The following is a 16,412-nucleotide window of genomic DNA, read 5'->3' on the forward strand; positions in this document are numbered from 1 at the left end:
GTTAAAGCTCCACTTTTCAAACAGGTTGCAGCTCTCAGCTGTTTAAAAGAGCATTATTGTTCTGTTCTGCCGGGTTTTCAGCGGGACGGCTGCCGCCTGCCGCTCCCGATGACTGTAAATTCAGCTTTTTGATACGATTATGTACCAGGAAAGCCTCTTACGCTTATAAAATCCGTTTGTTTCTGGAGTTTAGGAAGATTATGGATCATTCTTATCACTTTCAGCAATTTTAAAGTTTAGAATCTGCGCTGAGTTGGTGGAAATAAAACAATGTATGCTTTCCTTATTGTATTTTTAGGTCATAATCTGTCATTTCAGGCTTTGTAATTGAAGTCAGGAGCAGAAACAACCACAGGGTTTTCTCCGGCTGCTGTTCTGTGTACCAACAAAACTAAACACGTGTGTGGCAATACAGGTTACGCTGCATGTTCGGTTGTTTTCCATTGTAGTGTGTTTTTGCGATGACATCATCGCATGTGAATGGGATTCCACAGAGATGTGTACTAAGAAACATTGCGATGTTTTTTGTTGTAGTAACTGGTATGAGGGGGAAACAGGTTTTTTTTTTATAGTGTTCATAAAAAAACATACCAATATGGTTTTTGACAAAAAGTTCATGTTTTTAGGTGTCTGGAAAATTAATTAGCAGACACTGCCCCTCAACTAACAACCCCAGCAAAGCTTAGCCTGTTACCTAGCAACCCCATTGAAGCCCAGCCCGTTATCTAGCTACCCACGCTGAACTCTTGCACGTTTGGTCAGCTGATGTTACTGCAGGAAAAGACTAGTACTTTGTCGTTGACTTACCATCCAGAAACCTCTGGCTGCATTCTTATTGGTTATGCAGGAGGCTCCACTTCTGCTTTTCAAAGGCATACTGTTGTGTAATTGCGCATTTGTTTGCAGCCATTTTCACCTGCAAGTACAAACGTTGAGTTGGGGGTAGCATAGCCAGCAGCAGCTAATTTAGGTTTGAAGTGACAAGAGGCCCTAAATGTCAATGTGTAAGATTGATTTTGTGCAAAAAATGTAGCAAACGTGTTTTGTATAACCCATAAACTTATCCTAACCTGTTCAAGGAAGAAACTTTTCTTCTCAGATTTTCTTCTCTCTGAGTTAGATTTAAACTCTGAGAGAAGAAAGTGTTATTTTTCCTTTTCACTGTTTCCCTCAAGCCTGTTTGAGAAGCCAAGTTTAGCCTGAAAAACTCCATGGACATTCTTCGTTAAACACAATGTCCTTTCCTGGAGGAGCCGGACCGTGTCGGCGTGTCTGAGTGGATTTTTTTAAACCACAAGGTGAGAGGTGACAGGAGAGGTGTTTATCCGGCCCGAGGGAGGAGGGCGGGCGGAAAGGTCAGCTGCAGACTCGATTATCCGAGAAGGAACACGCAGCCCACACGGTCCAGAGCAGCCGAGTGGGATTCGGTCCAGACCCGCTCAGACCCCGTGTGTTTTGGGTAATCACAGGGTTTAGGTATTCCCAGCGCCGGGAGGGGCCATGTGGTCGAAACTAGCGTGCTGGAGCCTGTCCCTCTGCTGAAGCGCGATACTCCTCCTCTTCCTCATCCTCACTCACTCTCTCCCTGTGACATGTCGGCGTGTGTTTTGACTCGTCCAAACCAGAAACTGCTCCATCTGAGGAATTCGGTTCGATTCTTCCCCTGCTGCTCTTTCGTTTTCCCTTTTATCTCTTTGACTCGATCGCTCCTTGTTCACATCTCTTTGCATTCTTCTAAGAGAAAATAGCAGGCCTCACGTTCCATTGTTTAGACTGCCAGGCTTGAAATACTCCAGATTTATGGAAGTCGAATTCGCAAATATGCAGACATTTATGTGTTCCCCAACACAAATCTGCAAACAAATCTCTTCCTGTATTTATCTTTTTCCTCAGTGGAACTTAAAAGTAGAGGGAAAGGAAATTGTGCGGGTGAAAGATTTCCACTGCATGAACTCGCATGTTGAGCGGGAGGAAGAGGAGGTTGAGGGGAGGAAGGAAGGAAGGAGGAAGAAAGAGGAGTGAAGAAATGGGAAGTGCCTCAACGATGAAGAGTATATTTATAGGAGCTCCTGGTTGTTCCACTTCCTGTCTCAAGCCAGGCACTTCCTGTTGTTGTGTGGCGACACACAAACCTGCCACATATGTGTGTTTTAGCATTTATAGGAAGTAGAAAGTGGCTGTAAGGGTCATTGTCTTTCTAACAATAAAAAAATGAATACAAATTTTCACATTACAAACAAAATAGTGGCATAAATGTTTAACTTCTGAAAATTGATTAACGTGGATAAATTAGATGAATCAACCATTTTAAATCAGAGTTAATGTAGCATTCGCTTTGATTAAACATAAAAACTTAATCCTAGAGTTGCATGAATAAAGTATCGTTGCATGAAAGAAGGGAGAAAATGCAAATTCTGGAGATAATAAAAATGTAATCATAAAATAAAATCTTTTGTAGATTTAGTGTCATTTAGTTGTGCAAGACAGATTTGTTTCTGTTTTTGTGTTTTATTAAATTTTCCTATCAAAAGACAAATTGGTATATCAGATGAAAATAACCTGAATAAACACAAAAATGTGTTTTCAAGTAATTATTTTATTTAAGAAAAATGCAGTTTTGCCTTATTTATTCATAAATTACCTGTGATAAACCAGAAGCCAGAAATTAATTCAAAACTGTAAAAAAAACATTGCATACATTTTGCATTTAACGTTTAACATGTCTGTAAATATATTCTACCCAGAACTCATAGTTTTAGCTTCATCTGGTTCAAATACTGTAACATTTCTCCTATGAGAATCCGATTATTAATCGATTAATCCAGAAATAATCAACAGATCAGCCTTACTGATGTCAAGCCAATATTTTTACATGTTTAAATTATCAAGTGTACACTAAAGGGATGCTATATTATTACATTTCAGGCATTACATTTTTTATTTTATTGTTAAAAAATGTGAGTTATTTGTTCATTTGCATCTGGTTAAATGAAAAATCTTTAGAATTTGCCACTTCTTATACGATTGTCAAAATAATCGATTGAATTACTAAAGGAAACAGAATAAAAAACATTGAGAGTTCAAAGGCAACTGATAATCATAAAAAAAAAAAAACACCCTGACAGATCCCAAGGTTTTTGATCAAATGTTTTGTGAACTTTGTGGAGGGTTTTAGAAAAAGAAAACCGTAACTGTCAGGTGTTTTGATGGTGGAGGAACTTCTACATCAGATGTAACATGAATTCTTGTCTCTGGTAGAAAATCCTGAATGTCCTGCTGCATCTAAGCTCTAACACAATTGGATTATGCAGCGGGATAACAATCCAGAGCTCACGAGCAAATAACTGTGAAGCGGAGGAGGATGAGGAGCTGCAGACCGAATGCATCTTCATTTGGCTGCATGGAGCAAAGAACATACCTTTCCATATCAACGCACGTCAGTAATCATAGATGTTTGTGAAACGAGGTGCTACTTACTCACTGTGGGATTAAAAAAATGTAAAATATCCACCTTGTTCTTTTGATCTTGTGATTTCAGAGCCTGTAAGTTTGAAGCCGTTGAGAGTCGGCGTCGTCTTTAAATTACTTGGATGAAAGAAAATAAACTGTTTGCAGAGATGATATGCGTTTAAGCGTGCAAATGTGTACATTAACTGTAATTGTAGCAGGTATTTTAGAAGAACATAGAGCCGTTTTTATTTGTGTGCGCTTGTCTTTCAAAGCCGTAATTGGCCGTGTTTATAGTTTTGTTATTAAAATAAAGAAATGACTAACAAAAAGCGCTTAATTTGCTCTATATGGAGAACAGAACAGACACAGATGCAAAGCTCAATAAGGGATAAAGTTTGGATGTTCTCCCTGTATTGGTTCTGTCCAGGTATTTTCTCACCTGCAGTTTCTCGTTTTGCATCGGCTTTCGGTGTGACTGTATGCATGCATAATTTTCTGTCATCATCCTGTGATGAGCTGGAAACCAGATCAGGCTGTTAGCCACATCTACGGGCTTCATGAACGCTCTCATAGCTGTTGGCATTGGAAGAACGAGCCAACATGAGTCAATTTTCTTAAGAATCTCCAGTAGAACTGAAATGATTAATCGTGACGAATCAATTATTGAAATGATCGTCAACTAGTGTAGCGATCGATTAATCGTTAACTGGAGCAGATTCAGTCCATTTGCTGGAAAAAAAGTATATTTAGAGCAATAATTAGGCCAAATCTGTACAAAATATATATACACATTTTACATTTGTGATAAAAAACTAATCTTTTTCCATAAATATGTTTTAGCTAAAACTTCATCATTTTAGCTTCACCTGCTTCAAATTCACTATTCCATTGCATTTTAAGCAATTAAATGTTTTTCTGATTTAAAAAGGGAATTTAATTATTTGTTGTTTTTTTTTTTTTTGCATCTTTTAATGAATTTCTAATATTGTACAAGAGTGGTTAAATTAAAAATCTGTAGAATGTGGCATTTTTTTTATCCAATTAGTTGATTAACTGTCAACATTATCAATAAAATAATCAACTAGAGTTACTACTAAGCAGTCTCCAGTGTCACTAGTCTTTGCAATGTGTCCATTATTGAAAACTTTTTGTTGTTTTGAGGTTTTCAATCTTGCAAAGAACCAGAAAGAATAAAAAAGATAAACCAGTGAAATCGAAACTGGACACATTTATTGCTCCAGTATAGTATTATGTGGTAACTACATGCAACAGCTTCTCAAACTTTTGCTTTAATTTTTGTATAAGTTGCTGTAAATTTAAGTCACAGCAGTCAGATAACGCCTTTCTGGTATTCCACACAGCAGATCTGACCTTTGACCTCGGGTATACACATCCCCTGCGTCCCTGTTTGGTCAGGTGATTGTGTTTGACTGACAGATGTGGGTCTTCAGGGCAGCACGAGGGTGAGACTTCTCACATGTGGCTTTGAGCTGAGCTCACTCTGCTTATTTACTCAGCAGGAGGAATGAAATATTTGGAAAGTGGGTGGAAATCTTCCTTCAGTGGCCACTCCAAACCTGGAAAAGTTTGGACCTGTTGTCCTCAGTCCAGTGTCAGAGCAATCTAAAAAGGAGTCGTGGATTCCTGACATGGTTCTGTGCAGCCTGGAGGGCTTCCTGATTGCGGCGCTCCTTCTAAATTATGTTTATGGTCTATTGTTCTCGGGTTGGTTGGCATGCGGGATTGACCGGAACATGAAACGCATTCAGGAGCTCATGAGGAAGCTGCTAATGTAAAATCCAGCAGCTGGGGGTTAATGTCACAGGGTGCAGAGTCACCTTGTGCTTCCTAGAGAAACCAGAAGATGTGTTGCATCTGGAAAACTGGAATGCTTGTGCTAATAATGGAAACAAACGTATGGAGGATTTACGTGCAGTTTCCTGTGCTTGATTTGACATTCGTGCTTTGATCTACTAATTAGTGCAGTTTTTCCTCAGAACAAATCCAGGACTGTAGCTACGTTTCTAACGTAGCTACTGGTGCACAAAACTTTAGTATTTCACTAATATCGAAAGCATAAATGACAAATGCAATTAAAACCTGAATAATGTGATAAGACACAGGTCAATTTTTGCTGGTCAAGAAGACAAAAAAAATAATAATAATAATGAAAGATAGATTAGAAATATCATATTGATAGAAAAAATTTTTTTCATACTTAAAATTTCACTGAAAGTGAAGTGTAATCTAAAATGCAATGTTTACTAATGCCTCACGTTAAGTTTGCTTTTTACATTTTAAAAGTTAATGTCTATTTTTGCAAATTATGTTCAAGACCTAATAAAACATTTTCTTATTTAAAAAGGAACTGAATTGTTTACTGGCATTTTCACTTCATGGATTTTGTTGCTAGCTTAAGTAGCTACTACAGATGGGGGAAATTGTTATTTAATTAATAGATTACTCTATTTGTTTGCAAATATTTTAGTAATTTTAAACAACAGTACAAAATGCTGGCAAATAGCATTTTATTTTCTATTTATTAGCAGAAATGCTAATAAATAGTATTTTGCAATTAGGTAAATTCAGTTTTACTAATTTTGTAAGTTCTTCAGATACATTAAAAAAGTGAAATTAATACCATTTTGCTCAATTTATTAGCATCTATGCTAATAAATAGCATATTAGCATCGTATAGTTTTTGCTCTTGTTTTGATTGGCCTGTTCCTCTTTGTGTGTTTACAGGCTAAGGGGCGGAGGGATGGTCACTCCTCGGCAGGTGACAACCCTCGGCCGCCGATGGCGTCCCGGCCGGGAAGGGAGGGGGTCGGCGTGGGCTGGAAGGGTCCCCGGACGCTGGTCCTCCATAAGAACTCCCAGGGTTTTGGTTTCACGTTACGCCACTTCATCGTTTACCCTCCAGAGTCTGCTCTGCACACCAACCTCAGGGTGAGACCTGTTGCTCGCTTGATGTCATTATTTAACACCGAAGCGTTTGAGATTTAAAGCAGACCCAGCTGTAGTCAAATAAAACAAACACTGGAAGAACTAATTAGGCTTTAAAGGGGAATATAATAAATTAAGCTACTCAGATTTTCATCCTTCTTACAATATGGAAGATCCCTCCAGATTTTACTCCTGTTTATTTCTGTGTTTTCGTTCTCTGTGAAGCTTTTCCTGTTTCTTTTTTTCTGGGCTGGGGGTGAGCCTTTGTGTGAGCAAAGTGGTTATTTGGCTCTTTGAGGTGCGGGCACAAATGTCTCCAGATGTGAAATTGAGGGATGTGGAGGCTGGGGTGGGGTGAGCCAGCTGAAACAAGATGTCTATTATTTTTCCTCCACCCCACCAGCCACCAGCTGCAGAAAACAGGAGCCCAGACTCAATGGGTTCTGTTGTTGCAGCCTGGTACCACTCGCTGTCTGTCAGGACGTACCAGGTTGGCCCGAGACAATGGGCCCACTGCTGGCCTTTGGCCCTGGTTCTGTCCTCCTGTCCCCTGCTTCAATGGACGCCAAGGTCACATGGTGTTTTGGGGCAACCAGACTCACAGAGACGCCTTATTCTTATCTGGAGAAATTGTTTGGCCACGTCCCAAATTATCAACAAAAAGTCCAATTGGGCTCAGGATAAGTGTTACTCAGTTGGGCTCTAATGTCTTTCTAATACTGTATTGGAAATGTGAAACTTGTGGTATTTTAAACTACAGTTTTTCATTTACGTCATTTCTAAATAAAGGCACAAAAAAGAATAAAGCTTTAGTGAATGAAGCCGTCTGAATACCTTCATGCTAATATCTTAACAAAAATGTAATCAATAGAAACACGTTTTTTCTTAAAAATAAAGAATCTTCTTCCACAATGGACTTTTAACATGAGATAAAAGATCATTGTTTTTGAGTTTATTTTATTGCAAATGCAGAACATGCCTTAAAGATATAAAAGCTCAGGTTTTTGTTGTTTAAATGTTGACAAAACTAGCATTCCTGTTTGCACTTATAGCACAAACATATTTAATTCAGTATTAAGTCAAAATGCTTGAAATATATGTTTTAGATCAGAATATATCCCATTAACCTGAGACTTAGATAAACTACTCTGAGCTTTTCTTACATCCAGGCTGGAGCAGTTTTGTTCATACATTCATTCTCTTCAGTTTGTCCAAGATCGGGTTGCAAATCCAGATTTCCCTCTTCACCTGTCGAGAACTTACACATAAAAAAAATCCAGAGAACAATGTCCTTTTGTCTTTTAATGACGAGCCTTTGTGTAAAACCTGCAGTAAATTATTTAATAGGAACAGTTCCCTTATTTGCAGGCTACCAGTATGTAAAGTTTTCAGCCCAGCAGCAGCTCTTTAAGAGCACCACATGCACTCTAAGCCACCTCTTGCTGTCTCCAGTTTGGTTTTGGATGAGGTCAAATTGGGACTGGTCCATCCGTGCGTGTCCCCGGCTCCCAGTTCTATTCTGGGTTCGGCTGCTGTCCTTTCTCTGTCTCTAAACCCCCTTGCATTGTCTCCCGAGCCTGGAATGAGCCCACTCAGCGCAGCATAAAGCCAGGCAGCAGTCAGCCCACCGTGTTTCCAACTCCAAACTGCCCACTCAGCTCAGTAAAGTGTGTGTGTGTGTGTGTGTAGGTGATCTGATCTACCTATCTGATCTCTACTCTGCATGATGTCACGTTTACCTCCAGTCCATCAAACCTGAAAGTCGATTTCTGCATATGATCGCGCTTTAACAGCTCATTAAAAACAAACACGTTCTTCCCAGGAGGTTTGATTTCAGCTGTCAGGAAACTCATGTTTAATTAATACCAACGATGACGACATGACGTTCCCCTCCAGTGTTACAAATGTAGAACGTGTCAGGAAATGTTTCAGCTGCATAGGGGTGAGTAGTTTTCCTGCGTGATGTAAGCCCTGAATCACCACTTGGTAAAACTCCTGCTCATGACGACTGCAACAGCAGCAGGACTGCACAGGATCCTGCTAATGTTCGCCAACATTTCTCATGTTGTGCTGCCAGCTTTCTTTCTTGACATTTGTTTTCTGTCTCTTCCTGTCGTCTGTAGGATGAGGAGAACGGCAACGGGAAGGGTGAGTTGTTTCCCCGTCATTCGGACATCAGTTAAACGCAGCACAGTCAAACAGAGATGATGCAATGAGGTGGGACTCCTCCAGTCTCCTCACAGACCTCTGGTTTTGTTGTTTCTCTGCGCCACCTGCAGGATTGTATGGAACACTGCACCTGCACTTGTTGATGCTGTTTTTTTTTTTTTAAATTACAAAAACTACCGTTTTTTTGTAATGATAAATTTATACATTTTCATCAAAAATGCTAAGTGTATTTATTTGTTTAAAAATGCACCAGTATTATTGTGTGCTTTGTTATTTTTAATATATATATATATATATATATATATATATATATATATATATATATATATATATATATATATATATATATATATATATATTGCCTGTTTTTTGTTTAAATATATATAGTTGTTTAATGCTCAGTTGTAACAAATTTACTTTTACTTTTGACTCTAAGATTTTTTTCCAACTACTCCTTTTCATTTGAAACTTTTGCTCATTTCAACATGTGACATGTTCATTTCAAACTGTAAACAAATGAAATGGTAAATTAATTAATCACTTTTATTAATATTATTTAGATAAACATATATTTTGAAAATATGTCCATTTATTTTAGAAGTAAAGCGGTTTTGCCTTATGGTGCATCTTAAATTCCATCTTCATGTCAGGATTTAAAATTAAAACTGTCAGTTCTTTGTGCATCCAACAGAATTATTAATATCTATATAGCACACCCCAGCTTTTAAGTCATTTTGTGAAAAACAAACAAGAAAATGTACTACACCAACTTAAATGAAAAGAGTTCAGTCTGTAATAACATGCAGGAGATCAGCTGACTTGTGCTGGATTTATCTTGTGTGTTATATTTGCATAGATGGATGGGAACAGATACTTCATCAGAACACGGAAACTTTCCAAAGGGATTTTCTTTTTCTAGCTGTAAGATCCCCACATGTTATTTCCAACAGGTTCCCTAAATGAATGAAATCCTCAGGAAAACATGTCAGCGTTTACTGTTTAACAAGTGCAGCCCCTAATCTTGAGTTTTATTCCCGATGCAGGGTTTCAGAAAGAGCGACTGGAGCCGATGGACACCATATTTGTGAAGAATGTGAGAGAAAAGGGTCCGGCCCACAAGGCGGGTTTGTGCACAGGTAAAAGAGACAAACCTCCACATTTACTCTTGAAATGTGCTGACGTGTGCACAGGCTACTGTGACGTTGCATCAGAAATGTGAAGAAGTTAGACGAAAGCTTGCCACAAGATGAAAACAAGATTTATTTTAACTGACGCAATGAAAATGACAGAGCTGTTAAAGTTTTTTCTCGTTGCCTCAGCAGAGTAGCAGTCCCATCTGTGCACGTTTCCAGTCACATGCTACTTACTCAAACTTATGCAAACACACACACAATAAAAACACTGTATGCATTTCAGTTTGCACAAACTCCTCTTCAATTTTTCCCCGGTTGCTGACCTGATTTCTAGTTTCTGCTGATGAAACTGCAGATTAATTGATTTTTATTGATTTTCTTTTTTAGTGGCATTTAAAAAGAGGAACATGTTAACATTGTATATGTGTTCACATCTCTCTGTCCTCTGAGGTTAAATAAAGATCATCAACTGAATGTTTTGCCTGCATGAATCTGTTTCTGTTGAAGTTAAACACAAAAATACGACATTTTTTCTTTCACCTTCACATTTCCTGTTTTGATCCGTGCCTCGACCTCACAGGGAAATTAGTTCCTGCACAGCGTCGCCTGTTTTTCCTGTCTTTCCCACCTGCTCTGAAGTTTTACAGACTAGGATCTTGCTGCCTAACCAGCTGGTTGTGACACGACGGCATGTCTTCTTTTTCTGCAGGGGATCGTTTGGTGAAGGTAAACGGAGAGAGCGTTCTTGGAAAAACTTACTCGCAGGTGATCGCTCTCATTCAGAACAGGTAAGATCACCTGAGATCACAAAAATGTCTCACTTCTCGTCACTTATGCATTTTGGATGCATAAATATGATGCTCCACCGCTGTAAAAATGTGATGCATTACTAATCTAAGAAATAGTTTTGTTAGAGACTATGTTTTGTTTGACTTAAGATCAAATTATGAAATTTGACCCTCATTTAGCAGTTTATTTTTCACACTAAAATCTATAGAAAGCAACTTGAGGAAGGCAGCTTAGTCACAAAATTAGCAAAATTTTAACTTGTGTTCGCAGTGAAATAAAGTAGACGTGAAATCAAGAGCTGATTCTGCCTGTCAAGATCTTATATCTTGACTATATAAAGTATAATTTGTCCTTGGACGTTAATTTTCCCTCTTTTTGTCGTTCACAGCGAGAGTGTGTTGGAGCTCTCCATCATGCCAAAAGATGAAGATGTGCTTCAGCTGGTAAGTATGATTTTTGCACCACCTCTCCTAGTTAAAATTTGTAAAAGTCTTTTTTGCTGTTCCATACTCCAAGTTACTTTAAATGGTTTAAATGGTTTTTTAGTTTGGGAAGAGATCCAGCGTTTAAAGTGATTGTTTTCATTGTGATTGGCATCCTGAACAGTTCTTACATAATGAATACAACTAATCAAGGGGAAATTCTAATTATTTCCTGTTTCCCATGCATGCAGGGTTTGCTGGACACAAATGGTATTTCTCTGTTCATATGAGACTAACGGTGCATTTTCACCAGTCCTGTTTAATCCAACTCAAGTTTATTTAAATATAAAGTTTGCTTGGGGAGGTGTGAACCAAAAAACTCTTAGTTCAGTTGAAGTGAACTCTGGTGTGGTTCGAAAGCGTATTTGAATGCCAAATGGACCTGTGATCGCTCCAAAAGCACAAAGTGGTGTATAGTGCAGTGCATTCTGGGTAAATACAGCCAAAACAAACGTGAGAGTTTTTCTAGAGAAATCTTACAACCGCTAAAATCTGACACTGCCGTATTTTTGTTTATGTTTTGTAAAGAAAGAGGTTGCGCTCGTGTCTTCTTTGGAGGTTTTTCTGTTGTTTCCTTTGATGGTTCTCAGTGCAGTTCCACTACAGGCGAGGGGGTGAACAGGTTTTGTAGTGTGAAAATGTAACACACTACAAAACGTTGTTTGTTGCAATTTTGCTCCCCAATCGAACCAAGTCTACTGGACTATCAGGAGTGGTGACACCCTAAGACTGTGAAGTGAAAGCAGCTCTTGCTGACTGTGAAGTACGGTGGAGGATCTGTGATGCTGTGCTGCTGATATTTGGTTTCTCTACCACATATCTAACTTGTTATGGCACATCAACTTGTTGAAATACCGGGACATTTTATGGCGAAGTGGTGCTTTTATTGTTCAGAGTAATAATGGCAATAGGAATACTGTTCTAATGTCTTTCTTTATGCACATTTTGAGTAATTTGAAGGTCTTTTACGCTTCTTTGGATGCTGTAAGATTTTCTAACCACAAAGCCAGAAAGGAGCTTAATGTACTTCCTTGCTTCCTATTTTAGGTCAGTGTTGTAACGTTGTTTGGGTGCTTATCTTCAAAGTCGGTTCATCGGCTCACTGCTGAAGAATGCGGCGAGTGACTCACAAGGCTCTGCTCTGTTTTCCAATTACATCGTCCATTAAAGTGTGCCTGTATCTCAACTGTCGAGGTCTAGAACAAAACCGCTCCTTGCGCTCATTTACACACGCCCAAGAAATGCAGCAACACATTTTTGTCGCTCCACAGGTTGTTCCGTTCTCGTTTGCATGATCTGACATGCATCGGCTGTTGCCCCTCCCACCGACCTGGAGCAACGTTTCGACACACCGAGCCACATTTGAGCAACGTCTCTTAGAAACACTTCGTATGCTTCCCCAGAGAATAGCGCCAACAGTGAGATCTTGACTTAAAAAAAGCGTTTACCCTCTCTTTTACATTTTAAACCCACTCCTCTGACCTCACACTCCTCCTCTCGCTGGTGTATCTCCTGCATTCCTGTCATGACATCACCGGAGCTGCGCCTCCTTCCGCACTCCCACAGGGTGGAGTAAGTCCGAGAACCAGAGGGGTGAAGAGTGGGAATCTAGACGGATTTCTGTGAGGAGAAAACAAGCCGATCATCAGACAGGAAGCCGTCAAGGAAAAGAGGCAAAACAGATTTTATTAATAAGGATTTGGTGAAATATGACGGACACCTTTTTAAGCAGCAGGAGTGTCTTGTAAGGAGTGTCGGTGTGTTTTTTTCCCACCGTCTGCGGTTTGTGTTTTGACTTTCTGTTAAACTGTCGTGTCATTTTTAGGATGATGTTGAAGAGCACAATGTGATCAAGTTTTTTGGGAGTGGAAAACATTTCTGTGTAAATTACTAAACAGTCGCCGTTTAAGCTTGAAGCTCAGAGAAAATGCTGTATGTACAAGTCAGTGCAGCAAACTGCTGTGTGGTGTGTTTTCTTCCTTTTCCTCTGGGGATTGGGTGTATTTCTTTAGTGGATATGTGTTTGTGTTGAGAGATGATTAAACTTCTAAACAAAATAAAGAGTATGTTGAAGCAATCCACTGTCTTCAAGCATAAAGTGTCTTAAATTTGAAATTTGGAGCCGTTTTTTGCTTGATGACTCAGAGCCTAATGGTTTTAGTCATCAAACCGAAACACTTCATCATCCACTCATGGTTTTTTTCTCCTCCAGGCATACTCACAAGATGCTTACTTGACCGGGAACGAACCCTTCGCAGGGGGAGCCGAGAACCTCCCGCCACCGCCTCCCCTCTGTTACCCACGCACCAGGACTGCCCCCCATCCTGGAGCCCCGCTTTGCTCCCCCATGGGCCAGAACCAGCTGGATAACTGGAGTTGCTGGCCAGGGTCTTCAAGCCCTTCGTCGCCCTTAGATAACAGATCCGGTGTGGCCAGCCCAGCCAGCTGGCAGGAGGGCCGGGCAGGTGAACCAGGTGGAGTGGGTCACAGCAGTCCATCGCACCGTACAGAGGAGATCCAGTACGGTATGACCAGCCAGCAACCTCAGGGTCAGACCAGGAGGCGCTCCTACTCTTCGTCTTCCTCATCTGGAGGTCTTCTGTCCAGTCCCCTGCAAGTCCACTACCCCAACCACCAGAGTGCCGGGTCCCAAGCACAGCCTCGCAAGTCCAGTACAGCCTGGACCAGTCCGCCGATGGCTCCTGTCCGCAACAGCCGCAGCGATCGCTGCCAGCAGGCTCTCTCCGACTGGTACTACAACCAGCAACCTGAGCGCTCGGGACGCAGCATGCAAACCCGCCACCGCAGCTACTCTCAAGACCGGCTCAGCGAGCACAGAAGGCAGCAGCAGAGGGCAGGTGGCTGGCCACACAGCGCCTCTCAGGACACCCTCTTCCTACTGCAGCAGTCAGGGCAAGGACCTCAGGGTGAGCCCTACTGGTCCGCCAGAGACTGGGAGGCAGGACACGACAGGGGCCGCTCTGACTACACTCGGACACGCTCTGAAAATCTGCTGGCCCAGTACGATCGCCATGGCCGCTCGTTGGAGATGTTGGACCGAGCATCAGCTGGACTGGTTTCGTCTCGGTCTGAGAGGCAGCCGTGGCCCCAACAGGCTTCACAGCCACCCCACAGGACTGACGCCTACCCAAGACCAAGGTGCCACACCGTCGTGGCGCAAGCTCCTTCAGTGCCTCGACCGTCGCAGTCTAAACACCACCCCCAAAGCCACAACCAGACCCACTCCCAGCCTCAGCAGCCCGTCCTCCAGAGCAGGCGGCTTCCTGCGGGGCAGAGCATGGACGAGCAGCAGGTGGGATATCGCAGCTACAGCCCGTCTTTTTACCGCAAGACAGGCCGCATCCTGCAGCAAGCTCAGTCCTTCAGGGACCCGTCTTACTCTGGCCCCCATTTGAATTGGAACCCAGTCCCCAAAAGCGGTCCCCCAGAGGGATCGTCAGCACCTCTCATTGCCTCTGCCTCTACACCCCTCGTTTCGGTCTCTCCAGAATCCCAGGACAGGGCATACAGGCCGACAAACCACGAGAGGGAACGAGGGGCCGTGGAGGGGCAGCCAGAGACAGCGGAGCAAACACCGGAAGTGGTGTTGAGGCAGAAACCCCCTACTGGGCGGAGAAACGCCAACAGACACCCTCACTACGGCATAACTATGGACGAACTAGAACCCTCATTGTTTTCTCCAGATCCCAAAGACACAAATGTTCACTCTGGCTCTACTGAAGACGTGGCCCCTCGCAAAGCAAATGGCAACCTTGCTCCCCTTTCTTTAGATAACGACTCCCTGGCCTCCATCCCATTCATAGGTGAGTTCATCTCTGCTCTTTTTCCTTTTTAGACACATAAGCCAGTGTTTGCGCAGAAGCTGCCATGCTGTATGTGTTTGTAAGTTTTTGTTTGGTTAGGGATAATAACAATTAATCAAACTTTCTATCAGTGGTTTGCTAGATTAAAATTAGTTCCATCCGATTAATGAATAACGACAGCTTGGACGTTCTTTTAGTGTTATAGTTTGGCCTCCATCCAGCAGAGGGCGCTGCTGGTGATCCTTAAGCCGAGTTTCCTAGAACGGGAAAGAAAACGGGTCCAAACAGAATCTGGTTTGTGATGCAAAATGCACTTTTTGCGATTCTGTTTTGAAATATTAACACTTGACAAACTTCTTAAGTTTTACCTTAAACCACAATTTTCTGTCCATTCCGTTCATATATAACACACCTGATACAAAATATTACAAAAATGTTTTAATTCAGCATATTATGAAACACTGAGCCCTCTTGATATCAGAGAAAATGGCTGCTCATGAATTAATTATTACTTGATTGATGAGATCAATTGACATTAGATTAACTCATTAATTGATAGTTTGCATCCTTAGTTTTTAAACCTTTTAAATTCCCGCTGTTTTCCAAATTGGATCGGCCTGGATTTCCTTGATCTTGTTTGGTTGTGGCTGGACGCACGCTGCAGGTTAGGCTGCTGTCATGCCCAAGCTTGTGTTTTCTTTGGTAAAGAGTGAGAGTAAAGCCGCCCTGCAGGCTTCGGGTTGGTTTCTATCGCTTGGGACGAACAGCAGCCATTAACTCTTAACGCAAATTAATTTGTGGTAGCAGAAACGAGGCTTGCCTCTGTCGCTTCCATCAGGGCAAGAGTCAAACAGGTGCAGAACAGATTCAGATCAACTGACTACGTGTTGTGATGGTAGATATTTGTGCCAGGCTGCGCTCTGCCTTAGAGAGTCAGTATCTTGAGGGAATCCATTGAACATGTGACTGCATTCTTGCCTTGCAGCTTCACCTGATTTAAATGAAACCGAGCAGCAAGAGCTGCAAGCCGGGACTCGTTTAATAGCTATAAACTGAAACTAGGCTAGTTTCTCCCTAAAGACGAGACATTTTCTCTTCTCTCCTTCTGCCTTCATCTCCCGATCTGGACGCTGATATGATCTGGGACTGTTTGGGATCTTGCTTCTTTTTCATACACTGCCGGGTTTCTTGTTGTTCTAAAAGATAGTGAGCACAAAGACGGGGCTGTGCCTGAGGGGAAATATGCTTTCGTGACATTTTCTTTTTTATCAAGATTCTGAAACTTAGATTAAATGTTTTAGACATGTTTTGTGACAATTGAATCTTCGCTGTGTGGTGTTTGTGACTCTTCTTGGGGAGGCACTTCCACTTATATCCTGCCTTCAATGCTGCCTTTGTGCTGCTCTGGTATATGAAGGGTCGGCCCTATGGGGCGCCTTCCATATGACCGTAGACTGGACTGCTTACAGCCGCCTCCACAACCATAAAACCTTTCAAAATGACTCCATCTTGTCTTCCAGCAGCTTAAGAAACATTGATTTGATTACTTTCAATGACTGAGAAAAATACTTGTCATGAAACTATTGGGGCCCACGTTAAACCCTCAAAATAAGACATTT

General features: G+C 41.4%; 1 protein-coding gene across 13 annotated transcripts in view; it reads left to right on the forward strand.

Annotated features, from left to right (window-relative positions):
* arhgap23a (Rho GTPase activating protein 23a) overlaps positions 1-16,412 on the forward strand; it is a 78,283-nt gene that overhangs the window by 43,384 nt on the left and 18,487 nt on the right. For 11 of the 13 annotated variants that reach the window (XM_008416963.3, XM_008416958.3, XM_008416952.3 and 8 more), the window contains exons 2-7: positions 6,196-6,399; positions 8,520-8,544; positions 9,609-9,701; positions 10,408-10,486; positions 10,876-10,930; positions 13,182-14,793. In XM_008416963.3, coding sequence (XP_008415185.2) covers positions 6,196-6,399; positions 8,520-8,544; positions 9,609-9,701; positions 10,408-10,486; positions 10,876-10,930; positions 13,182-14,793 — 2,068 coding nt within the window. Of the gene's footprint in view, positions 1-6,195; positions 6,400-8,519; positions 8,545-9,608; positions 9,702-10,407; positions 10,487-10,875; positions 10,931-12,621; positions 12,752-13,181; positions 14,794-16,412 lie in introns of those variants that run through there. The other 2 variants (XM_008416964.3, XM_081610215.1) reach the window with 2 other exon arrangements.

This window comes from Poecilia reticulata, chromosome 8 (genome assembly GCF_904066995.2).
Source record: "Poecilia reticulata chromosome 8, P_reticulata-male-v2, whole genome shotgun sequence".
Classification (NCBI taxonomy): domain Eukaryota; kingdom Metazoa; phylum Chordata; class Actinopteri; order Cyprinodontiformes; family Poeciliidae; genus Poecilia; species Poecilia reticulata.